Source organism: Lithobates pipiens, unplaced genomic scaffold, assembly GCF_037356315.1.
Source record: "Lithobates pipiens isolate NorthernLeopardFrog02 unplaced genomic scaffold, aLitPip1_a1.2 Scaffold_8, whole genome shotgun sequence".
Lineage (NCBI taxonomy): Eukaryota > Metazoa > Chordata > Amphibia > Anura > Ranidae > Lithobates > Lithobates pipiens.
Window position 1 is genome coordinate 510,039,877 of NW_027507903.1, and position 16,655 is coordinate 510,056,531.

General features: G+C 42.9%; 1 protein-coding gene across 2 annotated transcripts in view; it reads left to right on the forward strand.

Annotated features, from left to right (window-relative positions):
• Positions 1-16,655, forward strand: part of KIAA0930 (KIAA0930 ortholog) — a 105,123-nt gene that overhangs the window by 71,768 nt on the left and 16,700 nt on the right. For both annotated transcript variants that reach the window (XM_077469360.1, XM_077469363.1), the window contains exons 4-8: positions 4,029-4,106; positions 5,069-5,170; positions 6,122-6,262; positions 9,365-9,559; positions 10,581-10,746. In XM_077469360.1, the coding sequence (XP_077325486.1) occupies positions 4,029-4,106; positions 5,069-5,170; positions 6,122-6,262; positions 9,365-9,559; positions 10,581-10,746 (682 nt within the window). The remainder of the gene's footprint in view (positions 1-4,028; positions 4,107-5,068; positions 5,171-6,121; positions 6,263-9,364; positions 9,560-10,580; positions 10,747-16,655) is intronic.

Genomic DNA, 16,655 nt, shown 5'->3' on the forward strand with positions numbered 1-16,655 from the left:
AGCTTTCAGCCACATGCTGAGAGGCAGAGTCAGCTGCTGGTCAGGCAAAAGGGTGGATCCCAAAAAGACAGGATCCCTTTTAGAGTCTGGACTGACTGAGTGACGTCGGCCGACAGTGGACTTTAGCCCGTTGCTGGTTGAATACAGGTCACAGAAGTGCATTTAGTTTGCCCTACTTCTCCTTAATACGGGTCTGCAAAGGGGTAGATAGGGAAGGCACAGGTCTTGGTGTGTGTTTGTTTTAAAAGCTGAAATAAGAAAACCCAGGTTTTACTGCACTATTCACTTTCAACCTTTTGAGATTACCACCGCAGTGGTGGTAATTTTTTTATTTTTTTTGATGCTTGATGTCCTCGTTCTATTTGGCCAGCATCTTTTAAGCCCACTTCCTCCTGACCCCAAGTCACCAGGAACCTGCCCCATTAAAAGGAGAAGTAGCACAGTGATGAGCTTGCTTTTCTGTCATTCTGCTTTCTCCTCCTAACAACGTGTTTCCTGTCAGCACATGAACTGATTGTGCTTTGCAGGGACTGCAAAGACTGATAGTCCTTTCTATATTGCTTGTATATTTACAAAATACATTTGATTTATGTATATCCTGGGGAGTTGCATTCATTCATTTGTGTTGTATCTGCCTACAGCTCAACTTTAAGCAAATGGGTGTGCTAAAAATGTATGTGTCCTTGGAATATTTTGTCACACCGTATTTGCGCAGTGGTCTTACTCGCAATTGTTTTGGTGAAAAATACACTTTTTTGACTTAAACAAAAATTGGGCTAACTTTACTGTTGTCTTTTATTTTTATTTTTTATATTGTGAAAGATAATGTTACGCTAAGTAAATTTGATACCCCACATGTCATGCTTCAAAATTGCGCCCACTCATGCAATGGTGACAAACTTTGACCCTTAAATCTCCATAGGCGACGTTTAAAAATGTCTACAGGTACACTTTGCCATGGACTTCTGTTACATCTTGTGAGTGTGATTCACTTTCTGAAAGCGCACCAAATCCATAGGATATACTAGAAGTCTATGGCTCAGTGCAGCTAACCCACCGGAAAGCTGCATGTGCACCGTGCTGCACCTTCGGATCAGTGTGAAATCGGCCTAATCAAATTTTTTTTTTTTTATGTGCTAATATGCCCATTGCAAAAAATGCAATGTATGTGATATTTAATACACTGACATTTTTCCCTCTTCCAGCTTCTGCTGGCATCACTTTCCAGGCTGCTACAAAGGTCCTAAGTGGAGTGCATTTGGTATCACTCCGCCTGGGACAGGAGGCGACGCTACAGAGGAAGCATCCGCTTATGCGGCTTCTGCTACTTCGCGTCCGCCTTCTTCCTCCACTGCCAGTGCCAGCAAAATATGCTGTGGGATGGCGGGTCAGCAACCCGTTGATCAAGATCTAAGCTTGCCGATCCGCCATCTCGAAGCAATGGCCACGTGCTTCCCTGGTTTGAGGCTTCACACTTAAGAGGGCCTCGGGCTGAAAAGCCCTACTTTAGTTAACAAAACAAAAAAAGTACTTTTTTTTTTCACACCACTACTTCTTTTTTTTAAAGTTATTTTTCTTCCTTTTTTTTTTTTTTTTTTTTTTTTTTACAAGACCTGCAAAGTTAAAATGAATCTGACATTTTGGGGAGTCTTTGTATATCTTGTGGTCCTGGGACAGCTCTGGAGAAAGTGTTATTTCAATCAAGGTCCAGTCTAAAGTTCAGCTCTGTGCAACGAAAAAAATGAAAAACACCTGCAAGTGTTACTTGCTCTTTTGTATTGGGGAGAGGAGAAACTGTTTTTTTTTTTTTTTTTTCTTACCTGATCCTCCACTCCCCTGCAGATGGGACTTCCCATGCTCCAGCGGTGCACTGTCCCTCTGTGACATTCAGCTATGGACCCTGCTTTGGAGCATAGGGGGAGAAGAAGCTGCAGGGAGAGGCAGACGATTGAGTAAGTAAATTCCTTTGGTCATTTTTAGTCGGGGGGAACAAAAATAAAGCAACCTTTAGTCACACTGCCTGTTGGCTGATCTGGAACACTCGCTCATAGATGGAAATATTCTGGCCTGCTAATCCCTATCTTTATAGCAAGGACGTAGCTTCACTGGAGGCACATAACGCAAGAATCTGAGTTGCTGCTATAAGGCTGTTATGTGTTATCTTTTTTTAGACTTGCAGTAATAAAATTATTGGCTGTTGACACAACAATTTTGTTTCTTGTAGCCTCCCTGGTGGCAAAAATTAATTTGTTGTCTGTAAAAGTTTCAGTTCTGCCTTTTTGAACAGATGTCTCCTGAATTACAGAAGTGAGACTCTCTTGGGTAAGATCAGAATGCGGTTGAAAGCTTTTCTATAGAGATTTTGGTGTAATTTTGGGCTTTTGTTGGAATAAATATTAACATACAATTTTTACTCTATATAAATAAAATAGTTAAGACATGGCACTTATCACAATTCCACCAATTCGCTGCTGTATGCCCAAAATGGCCAGTAAGACTGTTCAAATATCTGTTGGCTGTACTGGGGGTCCCTGGGTTTATCAGCCACCAGCTGCTTCCCTATACTCTTAATACATTAAATCTGAACTCCAGCCTTTCCTTCAGTCTTGCACAGTTTTACAGGCTACTCTCCTGTACTGAAAATGTTTTTTTTCCGATTTCACTGCACACTGTGAGCTTCTGACAAATGCGCATTGGAAGCTGCAGCAAATCGGAGCTGTCCCTGGCCTGCTTTTTTTTTTTTTTTTTTTCTCCTTTTTTTTAATGTTTATTTTCAATTGGAATACTGACCCAAGAGAGTGACATGGTTCAATACAAATGAGCTCTTTCAATCATGGAGGCTCAGCAACACATGTTGTTGTTACTTAGGGCAGTCTACATGCAAATGTAGCATTCCTAGAAACACCCACTCATTCAGACTGACATCCAGCCATCGAACCATTTTAATATTTGCAAAACTTCTACCAAGAAGCAGCTCACTGCTTCTGTCAGGACTGAGACGGGGTGCTGAGATGTTTGCAGTAAGCCACGTACACAGCCCTTCCAGCCTCTCACAAGCCACGGCCTGCCTGCACTATATAGAGAAGACCCAGTGATGATATAAGTGTATCTTACAAGTGTACCATATCGGGACCGAAGACACGTGTTGAAATTAAACAGCATAAACCGACCTATAAAAGAGTCTCTGAAAATTTCTAAAGGCATTATTTGCCAAATCTCAAGCAGGCGTGCCGCTTTAAGCACTGTAAGGTGAAGCCGACCATGCCGGTGTAACATGCTGGTGTCAGAGAGAGAGAGAGAGAGAGACGGTACAAAAATGGGGGGGGGGGGGGGGCATGGAAGGGGTGTAGGATGCTCTGGAGGGACGCAATAGACTAAAAAAAGAAAGAGGAAAGTTGTTGAGATGGAAAGGAGCATTTCCTTGCCATCAACAACTTTCCCCTTTCTTTTTTTAGTCTATTGCGTCCCCCAGAGCATCCTTCACCCTAAGAAAAGTCCTCTTGTAGCTGTCCAGATAAGGATTCGTCGGTTAAAGTTGTAGGGGAGTCGTCCGCAAGGGCAGTATCTACAGATGCCATGGCTTTCAAAGAGTTTGAGGAGGAATAATGTGCCCATATCAACCAGAGAACATGTTTTTATTGAAAGGCTTTGTTAAGGTTGAATATTTATTCATTGAGTTTTAGTAAAACGAAAAGAACCTAAAGTTAGGGGAAATCTTAACTTTTAGATTTGTAACCGTAAAATTGGGTGAGCGAACTCTTCCAATAGGGACACTTGTTCACTTGTTCTGCCGAAGATGGGATGGGGTTCCCCTTCTTTGAAGAGATTTCCTCTCATTTACTGTTGCTTCTCTGAGACAAGAAAAGTCAAAGCAGAAATGGGGCAGTTGCTGACAGAAGCCAGTTGTCCGCTTCTTCTGGAGAATGGAACCCAATTGGTTACTGGGAGCAGATACCTAAGTTATTGTGTATTGTCACCTTTTGTCTTACTCCCCATGTGGACATTACTCCTCTGTTGTCTTGTTCCAGCTCGATTACTTAGTGACATGTGCTGTATGTACGCGCTCTGACGCCGGAGACATTCACATTCATAAGAAAAAATCTCAAGTAAGTATTTGTCTTTATTTGCAGTTTTTATGTTCAGCTATTAAAGGCTCACTCCATCTTTTCATTATGTTACATGATACACCTCTATTTAAGGTGTAACCTGTTGCTAAGTGTCGGGTCACCAGACAGATATTAGATTGGAATCTCTCCAACACAGACAGCAGTAAGAACCTTCACTATCTAACTAAAAATAAATGTCAGAGGTACCACCTTGAAATGTCCTTTGTACTTTGCCCATGGAAGAAAAAATTAAGGGTCATTTAATAACCCTCTCCCCTTCCTGCTAAGCCGTGTATACTTGTCTTTCCTTAGCTCTTCCGCTGCTTCATTTTGATGTTCATATGACCGACACCCTGGTTTGGTGGAAGAGGTCTTCCCATGGCCTCAGCCAAAGATAAGCCTATTTTATTCAAAGTAATGGATGCCCAGGAATAGGTCACATCTGTCTTAAACATTGCTGCCACTTTATGCCTCTTGCACACAGGGCTGTCTAGGAGCAGTGCATCTCTCCCGGCATTTTAGTGCACCCAGGAGAGCCAGGATCAGTGTCCAGCCTTGCTGCAAGCAGCATGTCGGTCAGAGACTGACTTTGGCTGGATGAGACTGTACGATGTACCATGTGGTAATGTCTTTTAGGGCCCTGTGTGTTCAGGGGTGAAGGACCAGAATGCAGGTCCCATAGGGCCCTTAATGCCAGTACCACTGAGTACAGTGTTCAGCCCCATCCAGCCACACCCTGTTATAAACTTTAACAGGCTTCCTGCAGGTCCTTCATCCTGAACTCTCAGGCAAGTGAAAGGAAAGCATCAGTTGCAAAGGAGGTAGCTACAGAACAGATGTTTAACCTAAATGGGTTACTTTAAGGAGATTTAAATTGGCTATTTAATACACCTTTGAAGATTGTAGGTTACATTTTGTGCATTTCTAGGAGTGTCTGATCTGACATTATTTTGCTGTTTCAGCAAGTATTTGCATCTCCAAGCAAACACCCAATGGACAGTAAGGGGGAGGAGTCAAAGATCAGTTACCCCAATATCTTCTACATGATTGACAACTTTGAAGAGGTAAACTGCAACCATTCGTAGTGTGTGAAATGTGTTTTGTATGACTGGGTTTGCTGTTGCCCTTCTGTGGTGTGCAATCCCCAAACTGTTTCGTATATTTTGTTATTTCTTTTTTTTTTTTTTTTTTTTTTTTTTTTTGAGATGCTAGTTGTTTTGGCTTTTTTGTTGATCCAGACTTCAGTATTTTCTGTTTAGGTGACCTGAAATAAGTTCCGCTGATTTCACTAACTGCATGCTTGTTTCAGGCCAGCTATTGAGTATCTTGAGGTCAGAGACTGCCAATGAGGTCAGCAGTGGTGGCCTCCATTGTGCTTTCAGTAAATTTATTCTTTTTTAAAGTGGTTATAAAGTCTAAACACCACTAACTGTTTTCCCTCTGTCCCAAACACTTATCTCCCATAACCAATCCAGCGCTGTCCAAGCTGCATCACCGTTCCTTCTTTTCCTGGTCTCTAAGGAGACAGAGGCAGCAGCAGGAGCCATTGGCTCTTGACTGCTGTCAATCAAATCCTGCGAGGAGGGAGTAGGAGAGGATGGCTGAGCGTGCTGTGTGTGGCTGTGAATGCACACAGCCCATCCTGTACGGGTGCTTCCTCAGCACACTGTGGGGGCACTCATAGGAAGGAAGTGTAGAGTGCCAGAAAGTAAGTCAGCAGTGAGAAAACGATACCTCACTCATTCAGCCAGTGAGGGAGCAACACGTGTAAGCAGATGAGTATTTTACTGCCTTGTTGTGTCTTGACATAGCCATCTTGCAATCGGCAAGTCATTGTCTGCCTCAGGATCACTAGTCTAACATGGCCCTTACCTAAAAAGTTTAGCACAGGATCATAGCATGGTGTGTGCCTCACAAGTTTCTTATCTGGAATCTTATCGCAGGGGTAGTACAGGTACAAGTACAGAGACCTGGAGACGGCTTGCATCACTGTTTTGCCTAATTTTGTGTTGTAGGTGTTCAGCGATTTGACTGTGGGAGAAGGAGAAATGGTGTGTGTCGAGCTTGTAGCCAGTGACAAGACTAACACATTTCAAGGGGTCATTTTCCAGGGCTCCATACGCTACGAAGCACTGAAGAAAGTGTATGATAATCGGGTAGGTGTTATGTTCCCCTTCATCACATTTTGAATATTATTTACATACCTCAGGACAAGCACTTACATCAGAGCAGAGTACTGGCAAGCATTCACCTGGCCCATTTGTAGAGAATTACAGGAAAATAACAGCTTACTTGTGCTATACTATTTCTTTAAACTAGTGTCACTTTTTTTTTTGCAGTCTGTGTCTCTGTTGTGGAAACGTTTCACTTTTCTTTTCAGGACAGGAATTGATAAATCTCTCCAATGGGGATGCAGACTGTGACAAAACACTTTTTTTCTGAAACTGGGCTCCAGCCTTTGGCTGTGTTTTTCCTGTCCCGGTGACAACAACTCCACTCATTTATTTTACAAAGTATGTTATTCATAAAAAAGATTAATCCAGCAGGCTCTGTTGACAATTAGATGGTTGCATTAAACATGGCAGAAAGAAAAGGATCCCATCGAAGAGATTCAATTGGAATATTACAAATGTCACCAAAACAATGTAATATAAGTTGAAGTCCTCGAGGCAGAGCGGTCAGTGCTCCAGATTACGATGCATGGTGAAATAAGGCTTAGGCACTTCAAATAATAGAGCAAAGTAGAAAACAGTTCAACCGAAAAAGAGAGGCTGCCTATGTATACAGATATACACATTGTAACCCTTTTTTATAAAAAGAATTGTAGTAAGGCAGAAACTGAAGAATAAGAGATAGAAGGGATAAAAGTGGAAGATTCAAGAAAAAGGGGGGGAGGGAAGAGTCCAGCGGGGGGTGCAGTTGGAGACCTTTAAATTGAAAGAAGTCTATTGTCGAACCTTGAGGGTTGGGAGTATGTTATCCAAAGTTTCCATACCTTGAGGTATCTGAAGCAAGGGCTGACAATTTCTCATTGGTCATGATATCATTCATGCAGTGCTTAACTGCTTCAAAACTAAGCACTGGGGACTTCCAGGATCTCGCAATGGTCAACTCAGTGGCAGTGAAAATATTTAGAGCCAGTTGGCTTTCCAGACGAAGCAATTCTGGGATTGGTTTACAAAGAAGGGCTTCATAAGGGTCTCTTTTTTTAAGGTTGGTTTTAAACCTGTTACAAAGAGTATAGACCAGTGGTGGCGAACCTTGGCACCCCAGATGTTTTGGAACTACATTTCCCATGATGCTTTAGCACTCTGCAGTGTAGCTGAGCATCATGGGAAATGTAGTTCCAAAACATCTGGGGTGCCAAGGTTTGCCATCACTGGTATAGACCCTGACCCATAGGCTGCATACCTTGGGACATAGCCACCAAATATGAGCTATTCTACCATCTTGCGAGCAGCCCCTGTAACAAAGAGGAGAATAGGATGGAATAAAACGAGCCAACCTAGCAGGCGTTTAATACCATCTATATAACACCTTATAAGCATTTTCCAATATAAGGACATTCTTGGAACCTTTGGAAAGGGCTATTGTCATGATCTGACAGTCCTCTTCATCCATTTGCCTTCCCAAATCATTTTCCCAATGTAAATGGTAGGATTGTACTGGGGGTCTCCTGTAGGAAATTATTGAAAAGTAAAGCAAAAAAAAATTCATGGGGAATGAGGTCGTGCCCTGCATAAATCTTTTGAAAGAGGGATATAAAAAAAAAACCTTTTGAAAGGGGCCAAAGTATATATGGGGTAGGTTGAGATTTTATCAGTTGTTTGAGGAAATGTCATCTAAGTTGTAGATAACTGTAATGTTCTCGTAAGGGAATATCATGGAAAGATCTAAGATTCAAAAGTCTATATACTGTGTGTGTGTGTAATATATATGTGTATATGTGTGTATATATATATATATATATATATATGTGTGTGTAAATGGGTGATTACAACAATTGTACTGTCATCCAACATAGATTGACAGGACAATGAAATATATATATATTATTAATATGGGAGCTCCCCCTACTTTTATTGCTATGCGTGAAATTTCACTTAAAGTACTCAGTCTTTATCTTTCGGATCTTCGCTAGCAAGGGTAACTCCATATAAATGTTGTACTCCAAGGTTAAAGCGGTTAAAATTGAATTAAGGATGATCCTAGAATTGCTTCCACAAATATAATACAGTGCTTGAAGCGTGATAGTAAGTAGGCCTTGTGCCTGCCTAGCATCAGTTGCTATACTCCTTCTCCATGGGACTAGGTATCCCAGCAAGGCCTGTATATGTCTGACTAGGTGCAAGGGTTTAGAAAACGGTGGGTAGCAACCCGCTCACCAACTGGATCGGAACCTTGGTATGGTAACTTTGGTCCGGTAGTTGCCGCTTCTGCGTTAGCCGGTTCTGTCACTCCGTCCCGACAGGTGGAACTGGCCTTCCGATGCTCAAATGAGTGTCTCTGGATCCTCTCAATCTGATCTCTGAGTTGCTGGAACTTCAGGTTACTCACAAAACCAAGCAGAGTTGAGCTCCGCACAGGCAATAGGTCACTTCCTCTGGGAGGCCCCTGCACCAGTCCTCACAGGCAGACCATGCCTTCCCAAGAGACCTAAAATGGCCGCTCGGGGTCCTTTTATCTACTACCCAGCATGCAATGCAAGAGAGGGTGTCCATGGGTTGGTAACTCAGCATCCTGGGTAAAGGGGTCAACTCTCCAATGTAAATAACAGTCACTTCCTGTAAATAGTTCAATGCTTGAAAGCCAAATATCATTTAAGTTCACTTTCGGTATTTCGCTGCTAGATGGCGCCAAACACTAAGCTATAGAACCATTCATAGACTTTCATTAGAATGCTAATACACATCAGAAGACAAGGATATCAGCGCTACATGTGTATTTCATTTTTTAAATGTAGTGTGTATCTATATCTCCTGTATTGGCTTGTTATTGAAAGGTGCTGTTTCTTTGGAAAACACATACTTCGTTCTGATACTCTGAGACGTTTTAGCCCCTAGAGGAATTAATTTTGTTTTGGACCGTAAATGATTTCCTACTTTGAAGTAGGTGATACGGCTGCCTTTTGCTACCTGTACTGCTCTCACTAGAAGGATTCTTTGTAGCAGTCTGACATGGACAGGCTTGTTATAGCTGTAGGAGGGCTGCCTTGTTTTATTAGCTTGGTGACTGGTCTCATTATCTGTTTCTCACAGGTCAGTATGGCAGCCAAGATGGCTCAGAAGATGTCCTTTGGCTTCTACAAATATAACAACATGGAGTTTGTGCGGATGAAGGGACCGCAAGGCAAAGGTCATGCGGAGATGGCCGTGAGCAGGGTGTCCACAGGAGACACATCGCCGTACGGTACAGAGGAGGACTCCAACCCAGGTTCACCACTGCATGAGAGAGTGAGTATGAGAGCAGTCTGTATACTGCGGGGCAGATGTGAGAACAGAGTTGAGCAAAAGACGTAAACTTTCAATGCAGATATGCATTATTGGTTGTCCTATACTGCTTCACAACAAGATCTGCTGTAGTGAAACTACCGCTATGATTAGCACAATGGTGTTTCACACATATGGGGAGTTGCTGTATCGTTGGCCATTTGGGTTTCCACAAACCTTTGTCCCTTCTCTCAATGCTGTGATTGGTGCAGAACACCTCACTGTTACCTACATACCCAAGCAAGTGTAGGAACACACCGCTTATATATATGTCCTGGTAATCCATTTTGTACCTTAGGGCAGACTTGATGAGCACACATAATTCTAAATCGATTGAATAAAGGTTTTTCAAGCATGGCCTCTCCTATCTTTATTTACATAAAAGCGAACCCTGACACTTTTTCCCTTTTCAGCAAAGTGACAGAATGCCATATCCCCCCCTTCTACTAATACTTGCTTTCTCCAGCCTCCCCTGTTGCCATGTTCACCTGCTACAGACCTAAGCAGAAAGCCCTGTGTGAGCTTTATGACAAAGCTTACACAGGTCTAAGAAACATCCACCCCATGTTTAAGTGCTTGGACCTGATTCTCCAATCCATGAAATAGCACATCTCTGGGGAGAACATATTTATTCTCTGTATCCAGAAGTACATAGCCGCTCCAAGGGTTCGGGCAGGTGAACAGAACAGCAGGGTAGAACAGCACAGGTGAGTATCGGAGGCAGGTGAAAAGGGCCGTCAAAGAAAAGCCTAAAATGGGCAAACGACAACAGTACTATAAGCTCCATCCACGGTGGTTCTTTTGTGCATTACCCATAATAACCAATCAGATTCTACCTTTAATTCTTCAAGTCTATGAGAAAATAAAAGGTCCAAATGGTAGATGTGGGCAATGCGGGTTGATACAGTTCTTTCCTCGAACACCTTATAATCAGAGGCCTGCTGTAAATTATATTGCTGACCAGTTGTATTGTTTGTCCCATCAGGTGACGTCATTTAGCACTCCGCCCACTCCAGAGCGCAACAACCGTCCATCCTTCTTTTCTCCGTCCCTTAAGAGGAAAGTGCCCAGGAACAGAATAGCAGAGATGAAGAAGTCACACTCCGCAAATGACAGTGAGGAGTTTTTCAGGGACAGCGATGACGATGGAGGTAGGACATAGAAGACTATTTTCACTGTTGTATACATAACCGCTGCTTTTGACACTGGGCCCTACATTGCACTCCAGAATTCTTTGGTAGTTGTCAGATTTCATAATGCCATGCACACAGTCAAGACATCCTGTGCCTGAAGCAGCAAAGCAACCCCAAAACACCAGTCAACGTCCACCATATTTGACTGTTCTTTTCTTTAAATGCCTCAATTCTTTTTATGAAATCCATAGAAATTAGTAAACAAAAAGCTGTAGTTTTTTTGTTTAGTTTGTCCACAGCAGATTCTCCCAAAAGGATTTTGGCTTCCTCAGTTTTGGCAAACTCCAGTCTGTGTTGTTTTTTTTTTTTTTTATCTTTCTGTGTCAGCAGCGGGGTCCTGCCATAGTGTCCCTTTTTCATTCAGATGACGAAGTATAGTGCGAGGTGACACAGTTGTACCCTGTGCCTGAAAGTGAGCTTAAATTTGTCTGGAAGTTGATCAAAGTTTTTTTTATCCACTATTCGAACAATCCTTTGTTGCTATCTTTGATACATTTTTCTCTTTCGTTCACGTCTAGTAAGATTAGCTACAGTGCCACGGGCTGTAAACTTTTTGACAATGGATACAGGAACATTAAGATTTCTGGAGATGTAACCTTGAGATTGTCCAAGCTTTTCCACAATTTTTCTTCTCACATCCTCAGACAATTTTTTGCTGCGCTTTGTCTTTTCCATGCTCCGTGTGCCTCACAGAGACACACAACAGAAAGGTTGAGTACATTTTTTACCATTTTAACTGGTTGGTGCGATTTATACTTTGTCAGCACCTGTTAATTGATACAGATGAGTTACAAATTACAGGAGCATCACAAACTTGGAATGCCAATCATTTTGCCCAGACCATTTTTTGGAGTTTTGTGTGTAATGTGTCAGATTTGGCCTTTTTGTTTCTCCAATTTTCTTATCGTACATCACGGGACACAGCGCCATAGTAGTTACTATGTGGGTTATAGGCCACCTTCAGGTGATGCACATTGACACACCCTAAGACAAAAAGTGCACTCACTATATAACCCTTCCCACGGCTGGGAGTTCCTATGTTGGTCACGAGTAAAGCTGTGCGGAGCTCCACTTGAGCATTCCTTGCTGGGGCTAGCCATGCAGCTGGATCCATTCAAAGTGTCTTTTTGGCCGAATTGAATGGTACCTGGGCCTCGTATCCGAAGAAACAAGGTTTTGCCTGTAACTCTTTTTTCTTTAGAGAGCTGGACCCTGGGATCCAGTACTTTTTGGTATTAAGGCCATAGCGTTTTAACTGGTGGTGGTGCTAGTACAGGTCCAGGATTGTGAGTCTCCTCAAGGATCCCTAGCTCCTGAAGGTTTAATGCAACCCACTGTGAGGGGTGAAGATTGAGTCTGTTGGTTTACCACAGAAAACCCTGTGGCAGGAAAGGTAAGTGGAGTTTTATAAGAAAATTTTCTTATGAATGTCTCCTTTTAAATTCGGTAAGTGTTGTCATGCCTATGTGTCACCACTGGTGGCTGTATTGAGCACTTACCATTTCGGGCTTCTCAGAGAGCCCACGTTGTGTCCAGGAAGCAGCAGGTTTCTCTTCTTCTGGCCAGCAGCAAGTCCTCTGGTAAGTCTAGGGGGGTTCCCTCTCCTCACCAGATGCCTCCTTGTGCTGTTTTTGCTTCACTCTTCTCAGGGAAAGAGCGCTACAAGAAATTGGGAAAAAAATTTAATAAATGGCGTGAACGGCGCGACGTTCGGTAGCTTCCAGACCCCCCCCCCCCCGCCCGCCATTCCTTCTTCCCTCCCTGTGGATCCCAAAGTTTCAGAGCCCGAGCTTGCGTAAGAAAGAGCTTAGCGCGGCATTGGCGTCCTCACACAACGCCCATTGTGGGAAGGAGTGTTTTAAAAAGCACCATTTTTGCTGTTGCAGGCTACAGAGGGACACGAGAGCAAAGATGGCATACAGTCACACGGAAGCCTAGAAACATTTCAGTAAAGATGGCATCCTCCCCTTGACAGTAATATGGCTGGTCAGAGTGAGCCATCAGGGGGGACAAGGGTTGCAGCTTCCCTTGACACTGCAGCCTCTGTGTATATTACTAAGGAGGTTTTTTTCTTCAAGCATTTTAGTTTGGAGCAAAAAATTGATGCTTAATCGCATCCCAGAGTGGGACCAAGCAAAACAAGTCCCCATCCATTTGCTAAGGTCCCTCGTGCTGAGGAACAAGGGGCGAGAGATGACGAACTTCTCTCAGGGGACCAGGAAGACGCTGATGTCTCCTCCTCCGAAGAACCTAATACAGAAAGATCAGGTTCGTAGGAAAGGTTGTTGGTACTATCTCTCACTGAATTGGTCTGCTCCACGTTTTTACTGCCAGCAGCGCAGTCAGTAGATGAGCCCACTTCTGGTTTGGCTTCACTAAAGCCTTCCCAATCGGTTCATGCTTTTCCTATCCATTTATGATTTTAAAAATCGTATGTATTCTGAGTGGGAGCACCCAGATAAACAGATGTATTCCTCCGAAAAAGTTTTCAGGACTTTATTCTATGGAGGAAGAGTTTTATAAGAAAATAGGGAGTTCCAGCAAATGTCCTCTGTAAACAAAAACCTGACTTGTCCAGTAAACAATGCTCATATGCTAAAGGTTCCAGCACATAAGAAGTTGAAATTCCTTTTTAAAAAAATATATATATATATTTCGCTCACAGGTTCAGCCTGCGCTGGCAGCGATTGGAGTATCTCAGTCCTTAAAGGACCAGTTTATGGAGATACTCAAGGTTATTCCTGATCAGCAGGCCCAAGATTTGGCCGGGATATCGGAAGCGTTGTGTTTTACAGTAGACGCTTTGAAAGATTCTATTCTCCAGACCTCACGGCTCATTGCTAGGACTGGTACATGTGCGTAGAATCCTATGGTTGATAAACTGGTCAGCCAACGCGCCATGCAAAAATCTCTTGGCCAGTTTGCCACTTCATGGTGAATGGTTATTTGCAGACAATCTGGATAAGTATATCCAAAAATTTGTAATGGGAGAAGTACCCTTTTTTTTCGGTTAAGAAGAAGCTTAAGCATTTTTCTTTTAGGCGTGCTTCTTCTCCAGTGCCAGGGGCATCAGACTCCAGGCAGTCACGATGGCCTCCATGAAGTGAAAAATACTAAAGCCTCCTTATGAAGGGGCAACCCCGCTTGCTTGAGTGGGGGGAAAGCTTCTAAAGTTTTCAAGAATCTGGCAGGAACAATGTCAAGACAGATGGGTGGCTTCCTCAATATCTCTAGGTTACAAACTAGAGTTCAGAGAGTTCCCGTCTCCTCGTTTTCTCAGGTCGAGCGTTCCCAGAGATCCAGTGAAAGAGGTCTCTCTTTCTAGCTTTAGATCATCTCTTGTCTCAGTGAGATATCGGTGGTCCCCTTAGAAGAGCAAGGATTAGGGTTTTATTCAAACCTTTTCACGGCTCCAAAACCAAACAGGGATGTCAGACCCATTTTAGATCTCAAAGATCTAAACCGGTTTTTGAATATCTGTTCTTTTCGCATGGAGTCAATCTGATCAGAAGTCTCCATCCTACAAAGGAGAGAATTTCTGGCGTCAATCGACATCAAGGATGCTTATCTCCATGTGCCAATTTTCCCCGCTCACCAAAATTTTCTACGCTTAAAGGTAGAAAATCTTAATTTTCAGTTTGTAGCTCTGCCGTTCAGTCTAGCTACTGCACCTCGAGTGTTTACAAAGGTCCTGGCTCCTTCTTTAGCCAGGCTAAGGGCTCGAGGTATAATGATACTAGCCTACTTAGATGATCTACTCTTGATAGATCAGTCGGTAGCCTACTTAAACTAAAGCTTGGTCACCGCAGTCGGCTACCTGGAATGCCTAGGTTTGATTCTCAACCTAGAGAAATCCTCCTTAAAAGCTTCAAGGAGATTGCTGTACTTGGGACTGATCAAGTTCAGGAGAAGGTGTTTTTGCCCCAGGGTCATAAAGGAACTGATTCAATTGGTCAAAACAAAGAAGAATCCTTCTATTCCACCTTGCATGAAGTTATTGGGAAAGATGGCGACTTCTTTCGAGGCCGTTCCTTATGCACAATTTCATTCAAGACTGCTGCAAAACAGTATCCCGTCAACTTGGAACAAGAAGGTCCAAGCTCTGGACTTCCCAATACGTTTATCCTCGAAGTGCGTCAAAGCCTCAATTGGTTACCTGGAAGGTGTTAACAGATGCCAGCCTTTTGGGCTGGGGAGCAGTCCTGAAAGGTGTCTGTCCAAGGGAAATGGTCCAAATTAGATATGACCTTGGCCATCAATATTCTAGAGATTCGGGTAGTACGCCTGGCCCTAGAGACCTGGACGCTCAGACTATGGAATTATCCTGTCAGGATCTAATCCGACAATGCCACAGCAGTGGCCTATATCAGTCACCAAGGGGGCACGAGAACATGTGCGGCCCAGAGAGAGGTGAATCATATTCTTTTTCGGGCAGAAAACAACATTCCTTGCTTATCAGCAATTTTCATTCCAGGGATAGAGAATTGGCCAGTGGGCTACTTGAGTCACCAACAATTGTACCCGGGAGAATGGTCCTTTCACCCCAACATCTTTCTGTCAAAAATGGGGAGTCCCTGGATGTTGATCTGTTTGCATCCAGGTTCAACAACAAGATTGTCAACTTTGTGTCAAGGACAAGGGATCCGATGGCATTCGGAACAGATGCCTTGGTTTTTTTCCCATGGGATCAGGTTTCACTGATCTATGCATTCCCTCCTGTTTTGCTGCTTCTGTGCAGGGTCAAGTAAGAACGAAGGAGCTGATTCTTGTGGCCCAAGAGATCTTGGTTTGCCAAGATCGAAAACATGGCGGTAGCAGACCCTTTGTCCCTACCACTGTGGCCAGACCTTCTCTCGCAAGGTCTGGTATTCCATCCTACCTTACAAACGCTAAATTTAATGGTTTGGCTATTGAGACTCACATTCTGAAAGACTGTGGGTTGTCAGCTTCAGTAGTTTCTACTTTGGTTAATGCTAGGAAGCCGGCCTCCAGAGTCATATACTATAGAGCAGGGATCTGCAATTAGTAGACCTCCAGCTGTTGCAGAACTACAAATCCCATAAGGCATAGCAAGACTCTGACAGCCACAAGCATGACACCCAAAGGCTGAGGCATGATGGGACTTGTAGTTTTGCACCAGCTGGAGGTCCGCTAATTGCAGATCCCTGCTATAGAGTCTGGAGGACATATATCTCCTGGTGTGAATCCAGGGTTGGCACCCTAGGAAATATGTCATAGGTAGGATCCTTGAATTCCTACAGATGGGATTAGAAATTAAGCTGGCCTTGAGTTCTATCAAGGGCCTTATCAGTTTTTTTTTTTTTTTTTCAATGACCACTTGCTTCACGCTCTCTGGTTTATAACTTAACCTTGGGACTTGAATTTAGTCCTGTTGGCATTACAGAAACAGCCTTTTGAGCCAATACATTGAATACAAGATATTCTCTTGGTCCTCTTGACGAGGGAAATAATTGTTTTGGTTACCATATCTGCTGCAAGAAGAGTATCAGGGTTGGCTGCTCTTTTTTGTAATGAGCCATATTTGATTATTCATTAGGATGAGGTTGTATTGCGGTTTCATCCTAATTTCTTGTCGAAGGTAGTAGAGCTGCACAATTCTGGCCAAAATGAGAATCACAATTTTTTTGCTTAGAATAAAAAGATTACGATGTAAAATCTTTCACATTATACAAAAAAATGGGCTAACTTTGCTGGTTGCTTTTTTTTTTTTTTCTTTATAAATTCATTAAAGTCATCTTTTTTTTTTTTTTTTTTTCCTCAAAAAATTGCATTTGAAAGACTGCTGTACAAATACCGTGTGACATAAAATATTGCAACAATTACCATTTTATTCTCTAGGGCAGGGA